Source organism: Gobius niger (genome assembly GCF_951799975.1).
Source record: "Gobius niger genome assembly, chromosome: 9".
In the NCBI taxonomy this organism is placed as follows: Eukaryota; Metazoa; Chordata; class Actinopteri; order Gobiiformes; family Gobiidae; genus Gobius; species Gobius niger.
In genome coordinates this window covers 24,012,256-24,030,717 of record NC_136860.1, presented here as the reverse complement: position 1 = coordinate 24,030,717, position 18,462 = coordinate 24,012,256, and the positions used below count along the sequence as shown (strand labels likewise).

Below are 18,462 nucleotides of genomic sequence, written 5' to 3'. Positions count from 1 at the left end.
CTATCTACATGAATTCAGAAAGAAATTCAGTGTTATTGCTATTACAGAAACATGGCTAAAAGATGACTTAATGAGTGAATTTCAAATGAAAGGATATGACCTATATTCATTAAACAGAAAGCACAAGAGAGGAGGTGGAGTCGCCTTGTACATAAATTCAAATCTGAAATGTAAAAAGATTAATGAGATGACTGTGATAGAACATAATGTAATTGAAATAATAACTGTGGAAATAATAGCAACAAAAACAAAAAATATATTGGTTAGTTGTATTTATAAACCACCGGAGTCTTGTGTGGAATTTTTCACTGAAAGACTAACCGAAATATTTGAGAGGGCAAATGATAAGAAACAAATAATATGTGGAGATTTGAATGTCAATTTAGAAACTGTAAATGAACAGAAAACAACTGAATTCTTAAACTCAATGAACAGCATGGGCTTATTCCATTTAATAACAAAACCAACCAGAATCACATCTCAAAGTGCCACTGTGATAGACAATATATTTACGAATATGAACGACGAAATTGTTATGAGAGGGATATTGATGACAGACATTAGTGATCATCTACCCATTTTCTCAGTATTTAGATACAATCAAAAAATAAAGCAAAATATTACTACAAAAGCAAGTAGAAATAGATCATTAAAAGCCCTACAGGCACTAAATGATGACCTTCAAAAGCAGAAGTGGGATACAGTTTATGTAAATGATGTCAACGAAGCATATCATTCTTTCACAGAAATTGTAATAAAGTTGTATAACAAAAATTGTAAAATCATATATTACAACAAAAAAAAGGAAGATAAACCATGGATCACAAGAGGGATTAAAAATGCTTGTAAAGAGAAGGACCATCTCTATCGCTGTTTTCTAAAAGCTCGAACAAAAGAAGCAGAAAACCGATACAAGAAGTACAAAAATAAATGACTGTGGATCATCAGGAAAAGGAAAAAGGAATACTACAGTGAAAAACTAAATGAGAACAAAAATAACATAAAGGCTACATGGGGTATAATTAACAGTGTTGTAGGAAACAAAATCAAAAGTGCATACCCAAATTACTTTGTTAAAGAAAATATTGAAATGTCCGAGGAGAAAAAAATGACAAACGAGTTCTGTAAATATTTTGCAAATGTAGGATCTACAATTGCAGAAAAAATACCCCAAATAATACACAAAACAGAAAATACAATCATAGATAATGTAAACAGTATATTTATTGACCATGTGGAAATAGATGAAATAAGAAAAGTTGTAAAAAACTGTGGAAACAAGAAATCAACTGACTGTGAAGGTTTAGACATGATGATCATAAAAAACATAATTGAATCTATTATTGAGCCATTCACTTATATCTGTAATCTGTCTTTAACGACAGGAACTTTTCCTGAGAAAATGAAAAAAGCGAAAATTGTACCTATATACAAAAGCGGAGACAAGCATGACTTTTCAAACTACAGACCAGTGTCTTTATTGCCACAATTTTCAAAAATTTTAGAAAAAGTGTTTGCAGCAAGAATGCACAAATTCATAAAAACAGAGAATATTCTAATCAATGGTCAGTATGGATTCAGGAAAAATCACTCCACAGCAACGGCTATAATGGAATTAACTGAAAAAATAGCAAGAGAAATAAACAGCAAAAACTATTGTGTAGGTATTTTCATTGACTTACAAAAGGCATTCGATGTAATGAATCACTCAAGACTACTTTGGAAATTAGAAAAATATGGAATCAGAGGTATCGCTCATAAATGGATCACAAGTTACTTAGAAAATAGAAAGCAATATGTACAGATAAATGATACAGCATCAGACCTGCGTGACATCAACTGCGGGGTTCCCCAAGGCTCGATACTTGGGCCATTACTGTTCATATTATACATGAATGACTTTGTAAAAGCATCGGACAAACTGCAGAGTATTTTATTTGCCGATGATACAACATTATTTTACTCAGGGAAAGATATACAGGAGATAGCAGAAGGAGTCAATGAAGAACTCAAAAAAATAAAATATTGGTTTGATCTAAATAAAGTGTCTCTCAATGTTAAAAAAACAAACTTCATAATATTCAATGACAAAAGAAAGACAGTTGATGTACCAATAGAAATTGAAGGTATGGAAATTCAAAGGGTTCAAGAAACGACATTTTTAGGAGTCATCATTGATGAAGACCTCAAGTGGAAGTCACATATAAACTACACAAGAGGAAAAATAGCCAAATCCATTGTGGTGTTACATAAAGTCAAATACTCTCTAACTCAATCCGCTTTACTCACTTTATACAACACAATGATAATACCATACTTAACTTACTGTGTGGAAATTTGGGGCTCAACCTGTAAAACGTATATACAGCCGCTGTTCATTCTACAAAAACGGGCTCTGAAAACAATACATAATGTTAGATATAGAGATCCATCGAATCCACTTTTTATTAAATGTAATTTTCTAAAATTTGAGGGTATAGTCGACTATAATATCCTCCAGGTTTTGTATAAAGCAAATAGAAAAATATTGCCTGTGAACATCCAAGAAATGTTTGGGAAAAGAGAAAGTCACTATAATCTGAAAGGAACAGACATCTTTAACAAGCCCAGGTTCAACTCTAAAGCAATGGAACGAACTGTTACAGTGACAGGAATCAGTTTATGGAATAAACTCCAGAAAGAAGTGAAAAAGTCAGAAACTCTCCTGGAGTTTAAAAAACACATAAAAGCCACAATGTTAAAAAAGTATGAAGTACTTGGACATGAATAATGTGGGATATTTGATTTGAACAAGCATGAATACGACGGTTTGTTTCTTTTTGACCATTTGTAAACATTCAAGAATACGAAGGTTCTGTATTTTATATATTGAAAAACTGAATATAGAATATAAAAACATCTGTTAATACTGTAAATATACATATGTATATACATAAGACTGTAAATATATGTATGTAGACATACCACAACAATGTGAAGTGTAAAGTGTGAAGTAACAAAAGGGGCAGATATTATAAGACTTGTTCTTCTCCTCTGCTCCGTTTCATTCATACTGTGTTGGCTTGGCGGTTTTATTGTGATTGTGAACATCACTTTTGAATGAAATAAATAAATAAAATGAAAAAATGAAAATGAAATTAACTAATTTTCGCCATTAAAATATGGTATAATAACACTTGGCAAAGTCCTCTCTTCGTCCAAAACTAGCCTAAACGTAATTTTGTGTTTCCATTCAAAAACATTTGGCGAACGTTCTAAATTCAAAATCACGTTCCATTTTATCTTAGATAAAAGTCCCCGGAGTCCAAGCTCAACTGTCTGGTATGTATGGCACAGTCGGTAGCGCGCTGCTCCTTGGAGACACGCTGACCGCTGATTCGTGGGTTCGAGTCCCGCCTGAAACAATGGCCCAAACAACGTAGGGACCTCTTGGTGTGTGGGCAGAATAATCCCTAAACACACCAAGAGTGGAAGGTGCGGCAGTCTACCCGCACCCAAACAACGTAGGGACCTCTTGGTGTGTGGGCAGAATAATCCCTAAACACACCAAGAGTGGAGGCTGCGGCAGTCTACCCGCACCCTCGGAGATGACACTGATGACACTGTGTCAATGGCAGGCCGGCGTTAGGGCGGTGCTCCACTCAGCGTAGCCTTACAGCCCAGACAGCACATGGCTCTTAAAGTTTTCCTGTCAAAAGCAGTAAGTTATTAAGTCCCTATTTTTATGCCAGCTATTTTGGATACAGCATGATGGGCTCATCTTAATTTTAAATTAAATTGCCTGCATCAATATGTGCACGTCGTTACTACGCTTCCGGGGTGAGAACCGTGCGGACTCAATGCTCCTGTCAAGCGTGAAAACCGGAGGAAAAAAACAATCAAAACAACTACTTATTTTGCACCGTGCAACCAGCTTGGACTTTACCCAACAGTGAGTCGCTACAAAGGACTTATGAGCGGATTGTCCACCTGGAGTTGTTTTTTTGGGAAGAGATAGCCGCGGCTAACGTGGCGAAGGAGAGTGCAGCTGCACGCCTTGGCTACTACAGCCGTCAGCTAACCGCTGGTTCGTGGGTTCGACTCCCGCCTAAAACAATGGTTCCGCCTGCGACGGGCTTCCGCCCATAAGTCAATGGCAGGCCGGCGTTAGGGCGGTTCTCCACTCAGCGTAGCCTTGCAGCCCAGACAGCACATGGCTGCTTTTGCTTTTCCTGTCTTAAGCAAGTTAAGTTATAGAATATTTTTTTGCATATAACTGACCTTGCATCACATGCATTTGAGGGACTATTTTCTAGCAGATCACTCCGCCGCTGCGCAGCTTATACAAACACGAAGAAAATGCTGCTCAAATATAAGGTATTTTAAATGCAAAATGGTTAAAATTATTCTATCGACACAGACATTTATATGGTTAGTCTGGCGTTGTAAGTGATTTGCCTCAGGTGCTCTGTGGAGTGCGTAAGACTGTTTTTAATGCAGGCTAGCTGACATCGTAGAAATGCGCTAGCCTTGCATTAGCCTAGCATAAGAACTGCATGAATTACACACACAAAATATTTCCAGGTACCAGCAACACTCTGGATAACTAGGAAATGAGGCCCTATGTCAAAAATCCTGAAATATCCCTTTAAACTGTTAAGGGCAGCCAGTTAAAAATAATATCCCAAAGACTTTAAAGTCTAACTGCATAAGTTTAGGAATCTAACGCTGATATATCAGCCAGGGTGAGGCAATACAATACTGAGTAATGGGGCACATTTGTTGGGTCTTAAATGACTTTAAGTGCCTAAGACTTTTTTAGGCCCTTGTCCTATATTCAGATGATGATAGATGAATAGTAATCAGATAGCCCACTTTTTCCCCCCTGTGAAATTAGTAATTGCTGGATGGTGTGTTGAACAGTAATAATTGTGAAAAATGGATTGATACAATTTCTTCACTGTATTTTTAGGAAAGTAATCACGGGATACCCACCACACTTCCTCCTCTTTACCATCTCCAGCGTCCTGACATAAAATACTTTGGGACATTGCTGCATCAAGAAGGGCTCATTTTGGAGCAGCATGTGCGAACACGACCACTGTCATTTTCTGCTGAAAGTCAACATGAGGGTAACATAAGCTGATTAATTTAAAGATGTCTCGTAAACTACATAAACATGACCCATTTGTGTCTCCAAATAAGAAAATATCATTTGACGTGTGATACCTGCAACATACAAAAATATAGATTCAAGCAACTTCCTTTTATTTTTAAGACAGCAACATTTCTATGGTGCCCACTGCCCAGTGATTACTAAATGTCAAAACAAATAGCTAATTTTTTTCCAATAGGCATCTGTTTTAAGAAATTGTGATTGCAATTGCCATATTGTCCTACAGAGGGAAGAAAAAGATCATTGGATGTCCACTTGTCTCCAATAACCACAGACTCACACCCACAAACCCAGCATCACTCTTGGGAAAACACTCTTTCAACCTCTGAAGTAGGCGAACAGCATTTACACTGATGTCCACTTTTGAATATATATTATTAATTATTATGCATTTTAACTGACCATTTATATGTCCCCATTCAGAACCCCATGAGAACTAGTGTGGAGCAAATTGGAAAAGCTAAAGAGACAAATCAATTCTGTGGAGCTATTAAATCTCAGCCATCAAGCCCAAGCAGCAGCAGCTACAAAAGAATTGATGACGAGATATCATCTACAAACACAAGCCGAAGTGAACTAAGTGAGTGCTTTCTAATGCAACCTTATTGTCCCCTAAATCACGATGTGTGTTTTTCCTAAACTATTTTTTCCCAGATGGTGGATCAGAAGTCAAATTGATCGGGGAGTCAAAATCATCAACAGGTAGTTCTACTTATTACTTGTGCCATAAAACCCGATCAAAACCTGCTATGACGTCCTATTTACCCAGCGTCTCCCCACTCCAATCCCCCAACCCCAAAACATAGGAGCGTTTCTTCCTCCTCTGAAAACAGGACAATCAGTCAAGCATGAATCTTACCCAGTCCCCTCAAACAGGGTCAGTAACTTCAACTGCCTTCATATGTGCACAGCATTATGTAAAGTGATCTCAATTTCATATCTTCCCAGGTCAGTCAAGAACAGTTTACAGATCATCTACCTCCTATTGATGAAAGTAAAGTTTTGAGTCACAAGCCACAGGACGCCAACTCTGTACATGACACCTGCAGACTTCAACAGCCACTGTATCTTCCACGACTGGCACCTGACAAATCTGAAGGTTGGAGAAAAAAAATCACTTATATTTTGGAACTAGAGTTGTTTCCGATTACTGCGCTCACTTATGGCAGTTCTCTATTCTTCACCTCTCATCCTCCACCTGAACCGAGCACATTTTCTCCAGTTTGGTTTTAAAATCTAAAAGCTTCTTGAAAAAAAGTGTCAAAATAGCGACAAAAAGGCGATGAAAAAGTGATAAATAAGTGTCCGAAAAGTGACCAAAGAAATCAACAGAAATCCAACAAAAACACCACAAAAAGTGTCAAAAAGCAATGAAAATGTGGCAAAAATGTGTGACAAAAAAAGGCAACAAAAAAGAAAAGAAAATGCAACAATAATGCCACAGAAGAGCATCAAAAAAGTGGCAAAAAACAATGAAAATATGGAAAAAATGTGATGAAAACGTAATAGAACAGATTCGTTTAGATTAGCTATAGGCTGTAAACTTTTAGATTTGGGTAAAGCTGACCTGGAGAAAATGCACTCAGTTAAGGCAGGGTTAAAGAAAGGTTACAGAATAAAGAGAGGCACTCTTAGACTGAAAAAACACTTTTATACAAATCAACTATTATAGTACTTATAGTAGCTATATCGGGAAATTGCCTGTAATAGTACTAGTAACTACAGCTGCTTCTCTCAGCATAGAAGTTATCAACTCATCATGTCTTTCTCCTCTTTGTTGTCATTTCAGAAGCATATTTTCAGAAGAAAAGAAAAGAGAAATCTGTCAATGAACACAAATGTGAGACATTCATTCAGAAAGTAACAGAAGGCTGTGACAACACCATTACAATTTCATTCAATACAGGAGAAGGTAATTTATGTTTACAAGTTTAAATTTAACATCCTTAAAATATTGCTTTGACTATGTTTGTGCCGACAGCGTGTAATGCTCCGTTCAGGCTGCTCATGGGAAAAAGAGGCCCGGGACATCAAAGCTCTTTGGCCTTTCTGCAAAAGATTTCTGAAGAACCCAGTGAGGGGGTGAGGGGGATACTACCACTAGAGCTCAGAGGTACACACAAGATATGTAGATATGTTTTCTCCCGGGCTTGTCGAATACTTAAGTGTCAATTCTATTCATGTCTTTGAGATTTGAACGGGCAGGCGGTAGGCAGCCTCATCTTGGGCCCTGATGGTGAAATCATCCAACTGTCGATGCTTGACAACATCCAGGACTGCTCTCAAGGCCTAGGTATATATGTAATGTCTGACTCTAAAGTTAATCAGATGCAATAGAGGAACAGAATACCAGAGTTAAGCTTCCAGTGAGTCAAGCCAGGAGTGTGACCAGTGCAAAACTCCTTCTCCCCTTATGCAGATTTAATACAATTAAAATTGAGGGGGAGAAACTTGGTTGCGCGTTCGAGCCCATCCTGCCATCCTGTAAAAAAAAAAATATTCACACTCTGTTCACCTCCTGGACAAGTCTGTGTTTTCATACAGTAACTATAACAGTTCTCATTGTCAAAGCTCTAGAGGTGATGTCGGCCAAAGGAGAGAAGCTGCCTTGGGTTGTGGTGCTGCAGCCTGAACACCAACTCACAGGTAAATCTTCCACCTCATTTTCCCCCCACGCTGCATTTTAACCTCTTAACCCCCACCTCGACCGAGTGCATTTTCTCCAGTTCAGCTTTAATCTTAAAGGGACTATACAGAGTTTAAAAAGTATTTTCCTCCCCCTACATGTTCCAGCCATGTCCTAGTGTGTAGAATGAGCCCAGACTGGTTCACCACAACTGCCTCTAAAATCCTGCAGTGTCACTCAAAAACTCGTTACTTCACTTCTGAATTGCCATCATGCACGAGCTTGATATAGAACATGCAGTTACGCTTATGACCTGAGGTGGCAGTAGTGAGTATAAAATGACCAACTTGCATCTTGTCTCTTTGAAGCTACAAAACTCATCTCAGCTTCTTCCTCGTTATGATGTCACGGTTTCGTCCTTTTTGTTTGTGTTTTCATCATGCTTTTGTTGTTGCTTTTTTGACATGTCTTGCTCACAAAAATGTGGCAAAAAATATGGCAAAAAAGCACAACAAACAGCGACAAGAAAGTGACAAAACGTGACAAAAATGTGGCACAAAATGCAACATAAATGTGACAAAATTTGCTGAAAAAACGGGGGAAAAATGCGACAACGAAAACATAATAAAGACGCCTGATAACGACTAAAACATGATAGCAAAAAGAAGGAAGAAGCTTAGATCAGATTTCTTGGTCTTAGCTTTCACATGAGGCGTTACATTGGCCTATAGACTATAAGCTCCAGTTGAGAAGCTTTTAGACTTGGGTAAAACTGGAGAAAATGTTCTCGGTTAAGGCGTACTCTTCTCTACTAGAGGAAAATAAAGAGAAGGTTTTCCAAAGGTTTAACATTCAAACAGACCATTTCTTCAGTGAGGTAAGATTAAAGCGTCCTCTGCCTTCAAATTTGAACTTTTACGACTGAAATGTTATTGAAATCAGTGACTGTCTTTGTACCTTTGTGAGCTCTCAGACCTGCAGAGACCACAAGATACCGATCCCGTCAAGATGAAAGCTCATTCCAGTAAGTTCAGTGCTGCTTTTGCCTCGTAACATACCAGCATATGTACATTAATGAAATATTGTACTTTCAGAGGTTGTGGACAGCACTGATGTAAACGATACAAAATCTGTAATCAAAGCAAGCAAGAAGAAGCTTATAGGGGAAAATACTGTCCCAAACTCGTCCAATCTGGATCAGACAGAAGTAGAAAAGAAGACTAGAGATGATACACGGACAAAAGACAAAAAGGACCGGGGAGGTGGACAATTGTCTCACTTGCAGCAGCAGCAGCAGTAAGCAGTGTTAATTTTGACAACATATTTTAATTTAGTTTTAGTCTTAGTCTTTTGACTAAAATGTAATGTAATTTTAGTCGAAAAAATCTTTTCAATTTTAGTCTAGTTTAGGCGACTAAAATTGCAAGTAAATTTAGTCGACTAAATTTAAGAAGAATTTAGTCGACTTTGCATTGATAATATTCATGTTAATCATATTTAATCTTGTTCCTCTGCTTCATGGAGCTGCTCCTCATGAACAAAGCTCAGAGCTGATCCTTTAACAGTGAATTTAAATGATCTGAGACTCTTTCAGACGGTCTATAGAAGTTTGGATGATTTTAGTGTCTCCTTTTCATTTTTATTTAGTCTTATTTTAGTCGACTAAAATATATGGACATTTTAGTCACAGTTTTAGTCTCATAAAAAACGTTTAATTTAGTCTTAGTCCAATTTTAGTCGTCAAAAATAACACTTTGACTAAAATTAAGACTAAATATTTTAGTCGACGAAATTAACACTGGCAGTAAGTGTCTTTAGTAATAGCAAGCATGAAGTAGTTAGTAGTAGTTAGTAATATGTGAATTGTGTACTGATATCAATAGCATAAATACATTTATTTCCTAAACAAGGCTAAATTGTGCTGATACAAAGATTGTTTTTTGCAGACGGGTAGCAACAAACAAACCTAATGAAATGCCAGCCCACAATATCAGCCCAAAAACTGAGGCAACATCACAAAATACGACAAAAGACAGTAAGAAGATTAAGCAAATAAAGGGCACTGAAGAGAGGCCTATAGCTAATACGTAAAAGCTTCATTGCATTCATTAAATCACATATGATTTTACTCCTTGTTTCATGTTGTACTGATGCTGTGGTTTCAATGATATAGAGGGAAAATAAAAGATGTAACTCCTAAACAGCAAACTGAAAGAATGAGCGAGACTGGACAAAATGACGACCTGGACAAGACTGTGGTGAGCTGCAAAAATAGTAACAGTATGAATATTTTTTCATTTTCAAATCTTTCCCGTTAGAAAAAAAGAGTTTGGAGCATAGAAGCGAAGACACGAGACATGAAGAAAACCAATGATGATAAAAGATCAAGTCAAGATCAGGCTGAAGAGGCGTCCGGTGAGAGAAGTCAGAAGAAAAGGAAAGGGAAGTTAAGATACAAAGACGTGAAATCAGGTAATTACAGTAAGACACTGTGAACACCTTCAGAAAAACACAACAAAAAGCTTGTGTCTTTTAACTTCTTACCGAGTGTTTGGCTTTAACCCAATCTAAAAGCTTCTTGAACAAACGAGTGACATAATGAAAATGAGACGGAAACGAGGATGAAAACAAAACAAAAATGTGACTAGAAACTAGACAAAAAAATCTACCAAAGAATAATAGTAAAGTGACAAAAAAGCTATGAAAAAATGACAAAAATGTGGCGATAATGTGACAAACAAACGAATAATGCGACAAAAATGTGATGAAAAAGTGATGAAAATCTGACCAGAAAGGAAGGAATAATAGTAAAGTGACAAAAAAAACTATGAAAAAATTACAAAAATGTGATGAAAAAGTAACAATAATGTGACATAAAAGTTACAATAATGTGACGAAAAAGTGACAAAAATCTTATACAAATCTGACAAAAAATTGATGAAAAAGTGACGAAAATCTGACCAAAAACTAGACAAAATGGCAACTACGGAATAATGGTAAAGTGACAAAAAAAACTATGAAAAAGTGACAAAAATCAAATAAAAATCTGACATCTGACATGAAAAAGTAACAATAATGTGACGTAAAAGTTGCAATAATGTGACGAAAAAGTCACAAAAACCTTATACAAATCTGACTAAAATTTGATGAAAATGTGACGAAAATGTGACAAAAAAATTTACAAAAAAAGTGGCAACAAAGTCACAAAAACCCAAGGAAAAGATCAGTTTAAATGAGTTTTGTAGGACTTTGATTGGGTAAAGCTGAACTGGACTGTACTTGGTTAAGGTGGGGGTTAAGAGGTTAAAACAAGGCTGAAGAACTGAGTAGAAATACTGTATTTTATCATGATATACAATAAGTTATAATCTGTTAAAAAGAACAGTTTCATTTGGGTCACCAGTTGTGACCCACTGACTTATAAAGTACATGTTATATTGCATTTAAATCATTGCTAATACAATACTATTACAATGTCATAAGTATTTTTTAAATGCGTCCAGAAGAGGCACCGGATCAGTGGACGTCTCCAGCGATCAACAGCAGCCAGGATATTGAAGAGGAAATCAACAAACATCGCCGTGATGATCTTTCAGCCAAACAAAAACAAATATCTAAATCGGATGCCGTTCGGGACGGCTCCGGCACAGACCGCCCCCCCGTGAAGGAGCTCAGGCTGAATTCAGACGCACGCAGCAGGTCAGTGAGGTCTTTTAAGTCGAGCGCCAGTGGATCTGCTCGGAAGCACAGCGGATCTCAGAAGTCCATGTCCTCGATTGGTGAAGGCCGGACACTAGGGGGCGCCAGTGCTCCCCTGTCACTGTCCCGCAGTCGCCTGTCCTCCTGCTCCACTGTGATGATCCCGGAGGAGAGACTTATGCTGAATCCAACCAAGGCTGAGGTAAACATTTAAGGCTACTAGTATTAGATCGAGTTGCGTATCTTCAATGCTTCAATCAATGATTTTTATTTGAGCAATATTTGTGATTAAAATATAGCCTGGCTAACACCAGACTAAAATCACAAGTGATATTTAGTCTGGGGACCACCAATTCATTTTCTCGTAGGAGAGGTGTGGTTTACGATCGTCCATACTCGTTTATTGGGCGATCCGAAAAAAAAAAAAATAAGTCTCATGCGTCTGCACGTAGCCATGGCCAATCGTATCATCGCATGAGATGACGTATGACGTACCCGCTGTAAACTTTTGAGCTAAATTATTTAGAACAAGGTCTAAAGCTTGATCAAAAAATACCATCGCGTCTGCTGCTGTCACGTTGGATCCGTAAATAAACTTTTTTTTTTATTATCCGTAAATAAACTACAAGCTTCCATATATCGAATAGCGCGTCATCGTCTTGCCGTCCCTCCTCGCTCTGTGATTGGTTCCCAAATCCACCGGAGATTTCGGCCATGGTCCCCAGGCTGTTGTGCAGTTAGAAATAATTCGAGCGCACACAGCAGCCTGGTGTTAGCCAGGTTAGATTAAAATAGTCAATAATCTCAATATACTTTAATTCAGGCGGCTGTGACAGAGCAGACCGCAGTCACCCAGGAAGACAGTGCAGTGGCCCTTGAAGCCGAAAGAGCCACGATCCAAAGACAGGAGGAGAGAAAGAGGAGGGAGCTGGAGGAAGAGCTGCAGCGTCAGCAGCAAAGGGAAGAGCTGGAGCAGAAGATGAAGAACGAGCTGCAGAACGAGAGGCAGAGGAGAGCGGAAGAGATCAGGTGTGGCATTCCAGCTCAATATGATTTGTAAGCAGCAATGCGTCTCAAATTTGTCTATGTGTGCTCTTTGTCACAATAATAAAGTCTGTCTAATCTTTTATTTTCATACCAAACTTATGTCACTAAACCAACTGATCAGTGCTATTTTTTTTTATTTTTTTTTAACCTTTTTTTGGCTGTTTTACATTGGCTCAATCTGCAAGAGCATGACGAACATCAGTTAAACAGATCCAAACCTTTTAGCAAAGCTTTTTTTCTACTTGCAGAGTTAAAAAGCAGGCAGAGGAAGAGGAGAGACTGCGCGGAGAGGAAGAAGACGAGAAGAGAAAGCAGAGGCAGCAGGAACAGCAGGAGCGAGAGATGAGGCGGCAACAAGAGAGAAAGAGACAGATGGAGCATTTCCAAAAGAAGAGAGCGGAGGAGGAGCAGAGGAGGAAAGGTACATGTTCGACGGTCATAATACAGATTAATCATAAATGAAAGGTGGGTGGAAGAAGATCGAGGTGATTCAGTGGATTAGGCTTGTCAATCTACCCGCCTGTCTTAGGATTCTTGTTATTTGACTAAAACAGTTTAGCTCATAAGCGAAACTTCCAAAGCACCATCTAGATATCTGATATTTTTACTGCCCTAAACATGACTAAAAAAATTTATCGCATGTCTTTTCCCCCTTATTGTACAATGTTCTTAGCTGAAATGGAGCAGTTGCAACTGTTGAAGGAAAAAAAGTTGCAAGAAGAGAAGATACAGCTACAAAACATGAATGAAAATGAGAGAGCAGAGTATCTTCGTGAAAAGCAGGAGGAGGAAAATATGAGACAGAGGGAGGAAGAAGAGCGACGGCGCAGAGAAGAAGAGGGGGCTTTATTAGCTGCACAGAAGGCCAAGATAGAAGAGGAGCTTTTGGCAAGGTACAGCTATAGCAAATAATAATTAATACATGTTGTATTAACATCTCTCTTGTGATTTGTGAAGGGAGATGGCCCTTTTACACCAGAGGCTGTCCTTTAAAAGGGGTCTCACAGTGGAGTCTGAAGGTTTGGAAAAGAGCCAGAGCATCTCCAGGCCGTGGACGTATTCATACTTCACTTTGCTGCAAATGCTGGGTCTGTCCTCTGCAGGAGTGCCCCACACCTGAGCTGCAATAAACGTTTCATAAATAACCCTTTACTGTTGTTGTGAGACTGTTAAAGTGATCTGTTTTGCCTTGACATTAGACTCCTGTCATGTTACCAACAGTTTCAATCATTGTTAAGAGAGTGGCTGATTAGAGACAGGAAAATTGCACATGAATGATTCAGAAATGTAATGAGCGAGAGTATTTGTTTGACTACACTTTACGTTCCGAACCAATAGGTGGCAGCAATGCAATTAAAAATATATGTAGATCACCGAAATTAGGACAGATTTAGGGCTAAACATCAATGGTATATTATGATATATTTATATGTTACTTTAACACAAGAAAATGAAATAATTAGAAACTAATTTTACTGTACTGAAAAGCAATCAAAGGGGCAGTATGGTATCTATGGTGACAAAAGAGAGCGAGCGTTTGCAATAGACGATCTTTGATGACCCGGAAGTAGATTTGCTTCGTTCTGATGTTTTTGTTTTTGAAAACGAGAACCAGGGATGAATTCTATTAATGTGAGCGATGTGAGAAACGATTCAAGCTAAAGTTACACTTTTCTAACAATACATATTCAGTATTACCTAATGCAACAACGTTGTTATGAATTAGATTACACACTGGACCTTGTACCAGCTTTTTCTGACCCGCTCGCCGCATTAGCTTGTTAAGCTAACTTCTACGCGACAAGGTAAATTGTTTCATCAGTTCTTCTTGACATGACAATAACTTGTAACAACCAAACGGTGGTAGTTTTTAATTCTAGCTAGTACTATATAGTCACTCTGTCCACTTTGGCCGGTTAGAGTTTGATGCCTAACCTACCTGCAGGTACATTGTGTAGGCCTGTATATCAGTGAGTGTTCAACAAATGTGCTTGTAATAAAACATGATCATGGTTTAGAATATGAAACATGTAAAACCGACTTTTAATATTGCTGATACTCCCCACGCCAATGTTCTTTTTAGGATGTATCCTATGTAACCTCTCAAGGAGTAGCCACAATGGTCAGAGAGCAAAAAAGTTGATGTTAAAGGGGCTGAATGCAAGTTGGCCATTTTATACTTACTACTGCCCTTCTCAGGCCATATGTGTAACTGCAGCTTCTATATTAAGCTCGTGCATGACGGCAATTCGGACCCGAAGTTTCACCTTTTTAAGTGACAGTGCAGGATTTTAGAGGCAGTTGTGGTGAACCGGTCTGGGCTCATTCTACACATTAGGACATGGCTGGAACATGTAGGGGGAGGAAAATACATAATTTTAACATTTTTAAACTCCCTATAGTCCCTTTAAGCTCTGACTGTATTATATTTGAAGTTATTTAATCAAGACACAAACAACAAGGACACTAGTGACTTAAATGTGTGAGTTGTAATGATATTCTTTCTTATTATCGGCATCTCTTCTCCAGCTTGTTGCAGGCTGGGGGGACGGCACAATGGACGTGAGCATCGCTGTATCCCTGATCCGTGGTCAGATGGGGGCTGTGGTTGAGCGGGCCGTCAATGGAGCAGTGGAGACGGTGCTGGGGGAGATGCTCAAAGTTGTCGGGGTGAAGTTTGAGGAGCTGAAATCCCAAGTGGCACTGATGAAGAGAGACATGGAGGCCCTACAGCGAGAAAAGGCTCTGAAGGACAAAGAGAACGAGAACATGAGAGCCAAACTGCGCTACACTGAGCTCAAGCTGAAGTATTACCGACAGGGCGTAGAAGAGGAGCTCCAGCAGCGTGTTTCTGCGGCCGCGCTCTCGCACAACTTCACCCCGTCAGGACAGGTCACGGGACAAGCACAAGTAAACACTGCGCCATCATGTTCAGGTCAGACCAGAACTGGGACCACAAGCACCTCTCCCCAGACCAGCGGCAGACACAACGGGAGAGGGCAGTACCAGACAGATGTGCATGAAGTGAGTTCTAACCCATCAAATGTAGTGCTACCTCTGATGAGCACATCTACTGAGTCTCTGGACAACAGCACAGGTACATTTTAATTATTTTATCACAGATACCTCAGAATAATCACTCCATCTACAATGCATCACTTCAAGATATTAAATACCTTTATGATATTTTACCTGTTGTTTCAAAGACTTACAATTTGAGTCAAATGCACAAAACTCTTACTGTTTTTACTTTTGTTTGGAGGTCCATTGTCTCAAGACCCCTCAGTAAATAATTCAGACGACCAGAACCTTGAATGGAGCATCTCTCTGCAGCCGAACACAGATGGAGGGGCCATGCCTGGAATTCAGATTCTCAACTTTAAACCAGAACAGCAGTCGTCCACAGGCTCGAGCTCCTCGGAAGTATCCACTCACGCAGATAGCTCCACGTTGCCCTGCTCTCCATCACAGGTAATGTTGTCCTCTAGGAAATTAATTGATTATTGATTTCAGACAGACGAACATGATTGGAATGGTGTCTTGCTATGATGTAGGTGAAGCAGGAGCCACGACAGGACGATGAAGTGATCTGTATCAAAGAGGAGCCAGAGGACGAGCAAGAAGAGACAGCCATGTTTGACTGCCAGGTTCAGCCAGGCCAAGCGTCAGAGGTCAGTTTCTGATCCATTCACAAAATCTAATTAACAGTTTTTTCACTGGCATAGGGAATTTTAATGGTTTTAATGAATGCTTTATACATTTGAATAAAATGAGTACTCAAAAATGTCATATTATTAACATTGTTTTTATTAGGTTGTAAGAAATGCATCAGACTGGTCTGCACCACAGACAAGTGGGATAAACGCAGCAGGCAGTTCATCAGGATGCACCATCTGTGAGTGTTAAATTATCTCACTCATTGTAAATCTTCAATGAATAAAATCAACCAATTTGAGACTTGTGTTAATAATAATATACTGACGTTGATTACTGACTGTTTCAGCGATGATGTCCCAGATAGCAGCCTCTCTTCCGTGCTCCCTGTCCAGCATCACTGCTCAACAGCTTTGGCCCAAAAGAGCTCTCCGTCTTTCTGAGGAATTCAAAAAACACAGAAAAGACCAGCAAAGGCGGAGTTGGATTAAATGCAGAGATCTGGAGAAGACTCTCCCTCAGCCCCTTCTGTCCGAAATAGTAAGACAAGCATTCATTTGTTGTTTAAATTATAATTTTTATATATTAGGATTAAAAAGGACTGATCAAAAGAAGGGGAAACAATTATTGTCAATAGTCTTGCCTTAACCAAAGCCATATTTCCATATCGTGCAATGCCACAATGATATAAAAATGTAGCAATGGGCACATTTCCCTTTTGCAGTTGCAGGAGCGTCGAGAAAAGACCAGACTTCGGGTGGCGAAATGGAGAGCTAAGAAGAAACTCCAGGAGGCTCGGGTCAGTAAGCCTCTTTTAGTAATCAATACAAACACAGGTCCATGGGAATAACTTTACCAAACCGTATTAAGTGTTCATAGCGGTAATTAAACCAGCCTCATTCAACAACATTGGTAAATACAGATTGCTTGGAGTCCGTTCCAACACAACGAAGCCAAGTTGTTATTTAATCCCACTTTAGAGTCCGTATATCAGTGTCAGTGTCGGGCCTCGTTAGTGGCACAGCCTGTAACATGCGTAGAGCAGATTTCATGGTTAATACATCACTTAATTGCACAGTATCGAGTACATGGTTAAGTTTCAATTATTCACAAAACCACAGACCTCACCGGCTCCTCACTCACTTCAAGTCACCAGCTACAACTTCCCACATGCACGAAGCATTAATTATGTACAGGAAAGTGTGTGTTTGTAACCTAAGCAGACTGTTTTTTCCAATTGTAGGCTCGAGGTGGCGCTGCAACTTCATCTCCTGCAATGTTACCTGGTCACAACCCAAACCTGCAGCTTAGAGCAACCTGTGGTAAGGCTTTTATAAGATAGACTTTGAAACATTTTTGGTGAGTGTGTTTGATATGTCAAGCTAAAGTTGCATCACATTGACAGAAACACAATATATCACCCTCCAGAGGGACTGCCGTCTCCAGCCTGCATATAGGGAGCAGTAGTACCATGTATTTCAGTTTCAGACAGTGATATAAATATGCAACGAAAATAAATTAGTTTTTCATTCTAGTGCCATGAATTCATTTTTAGGCACATTCATTTCAGACTGAAATGCAAGAAAACAAGTTACAATGCTGCTTGACCTCTGTGGCAATTACAAGAAAATCTTCAACAATGTCTATAAATTCCTGCCTATGCTTGTGAAGTTCTTACATCCTCTTTGTCATTGTAGGCTCAGTGTCTGGTTTGCAGCAGAGACAGAATACAGCAGTGCTTCTCCAGAACAACTATCTCTGTAATAACTCCACAGCCGGCAGTGTCCAACCCACACATCCCTACATGGGCCCGTCTTCATTCTCTCCTTCACTGTTCCTCAAAGACCCTAGTGTCGTCTCACTCTCCGCACAGCACACTGTTACCTCCTCATCCTCATATCCTCAGGTCAACGTTACACAGCAGAGTGTTCCTCTCAACGACCCAGAGATTATAGAGTAAAATAATCAGCATGTGTTTAAAGTCCTCTTTGTTTAGATTAAATGCTCAGCTTTACAAAAGCTATATTTGTGTATATAAAAAAACAACAATGTTTTCTAATACTCACATTGTCTAAACTTTGTTCTTGCTGTATAAATGTACACAACAATGCCAGAAACAAAACACAGCTGAAAGATGGGTAAGAGAAATGTTCCAGGTGCAATAATAACATGGGTTCCTTTTAATAATACAAAAGTCATTCAGATTTAAACATAGTAAAACAAATGACATGCTTTGCATGCAGAAAGCAAGTATTCACAAAATGTGTCTTTTTAATTGTAG

At 38.9% G+C, this 18,462-nt stretch overlaps 3 protein-coding genes across 3 annotated transcripts in view; all 3 read left to right on the top strand.

The window, feature by feature from the left end:
* Positions 1 to 9,081, top strand: part of LOC306967592 (uncharacterized protein) — a gene marked incomplete at its 3' end in the record, with an annotated part of 31,393 nt that extends 22,312 nt beyond the window's left edge. The window contains exons 4-15 of the mRNA XM_079562674.1: positions 4,952 to 5,111; positions 5,382 to 5,485; positions 5,579 to 5,735; positions 5,962 to 6,032; positions 6,104 to 6,254; positions 6,948 to 7,067; positions 7,137 to 7,268; positions 7,347 to 7,448; positions 7,727 to 7,801; positions 8,597 to 8,658; positions 8,748 to 8,805; positions 8,876 to 9,081. Of these exons, the coding sequence (XP_079418800.1) occupies positions 4,952 to 5,111; positions 5,382 to 5,485; positions 5,579 to 5,735; positions 5,962 to 6,032; positions 6,104 to 6,254; positions 6,948 to 7,067; positions 7,137 to 7,268; positions 7,347 to 7,448; positions 7,727 to 7,801; positions 8,597 to 8,658; positions 8,748 to 8,805; positions 8,876 to 9,081 (1,398 nt within the window). The remainder of the gene's footprint in view (positions 1 to 4,951; positions 5,112 to 5,381; positions 5,486 to 5,578; positions 5,736 to 5,961; positions 6,033 to 6,103; positions 6,255 to 6,947; positions 7,068 to 7,136; positions 7,269 to 7,346; positions 7,449 to 7,726; positions 7,802 to 8,596; positions 8,659 to 8,747; positions 8,806 to 8,875) is intronic.
* Positions 9,082 to 9,738: 657 nt separating this feature from the next.
* LOC306967546 (uncharacterized protein) lies at positions 9,739 to 13,677 on the top strand. The gene is made up of 8 exons (XM_079562630.1): positions 9,739 to 9,868; positions 9,955 to 10,039; positions 10,100 to 10,253; positions 11,285 to 11,682; positions 12,304 to 12,509; positions 12,776 to 12,948; positions 13,201 to 13,420; positions 13,485 to 13,677. Exons 1-8 carry the CDS (start codon positions 9,756 to 9,758, stop codon positions 13,645 to 13,647), a joined length of 1,512 nt encoding a protein of 503 aa, XP_079418756.1. The 5' UTR covers positions 9,739 to 9,755; the 3' UTR covers positions 13,648 to 13,677.
* Positions 13,678 to 14,089: 412 nt separating this feature from the next.
* LOC306968207 (uncharacterized protein) lies at positions 14,090 to 18,457 on the top strand. Its single transcript, XM_079563532.1, has 9 exons — positions 14,090 to 14,332; positions 15,057 to 15,624; positions 15,790 to 15,998; positions 16,082 to 16,198; positions 16,341 to 16,422; positions 16,531 to 16,721; positions 16,906 to 16,980; positions 17,425 to 17,503; positions 17,879 to 18,457. Exons 2-9 carry the CDS (start codon positions 15,084 to 15,086, stop codon positions 18,139 to 18,141), a joined length of 1,557 nt encoding a protein of 518 aa, XP_079419658.1. The 5' UTR covers positions 14,090 to 14,332; positions 15,057 to 15,083; the 3' UTR covers positions 18,142 to 18,457.
* Positions 18,458 to 18,462: the final 5 nt, after the last annotated feature.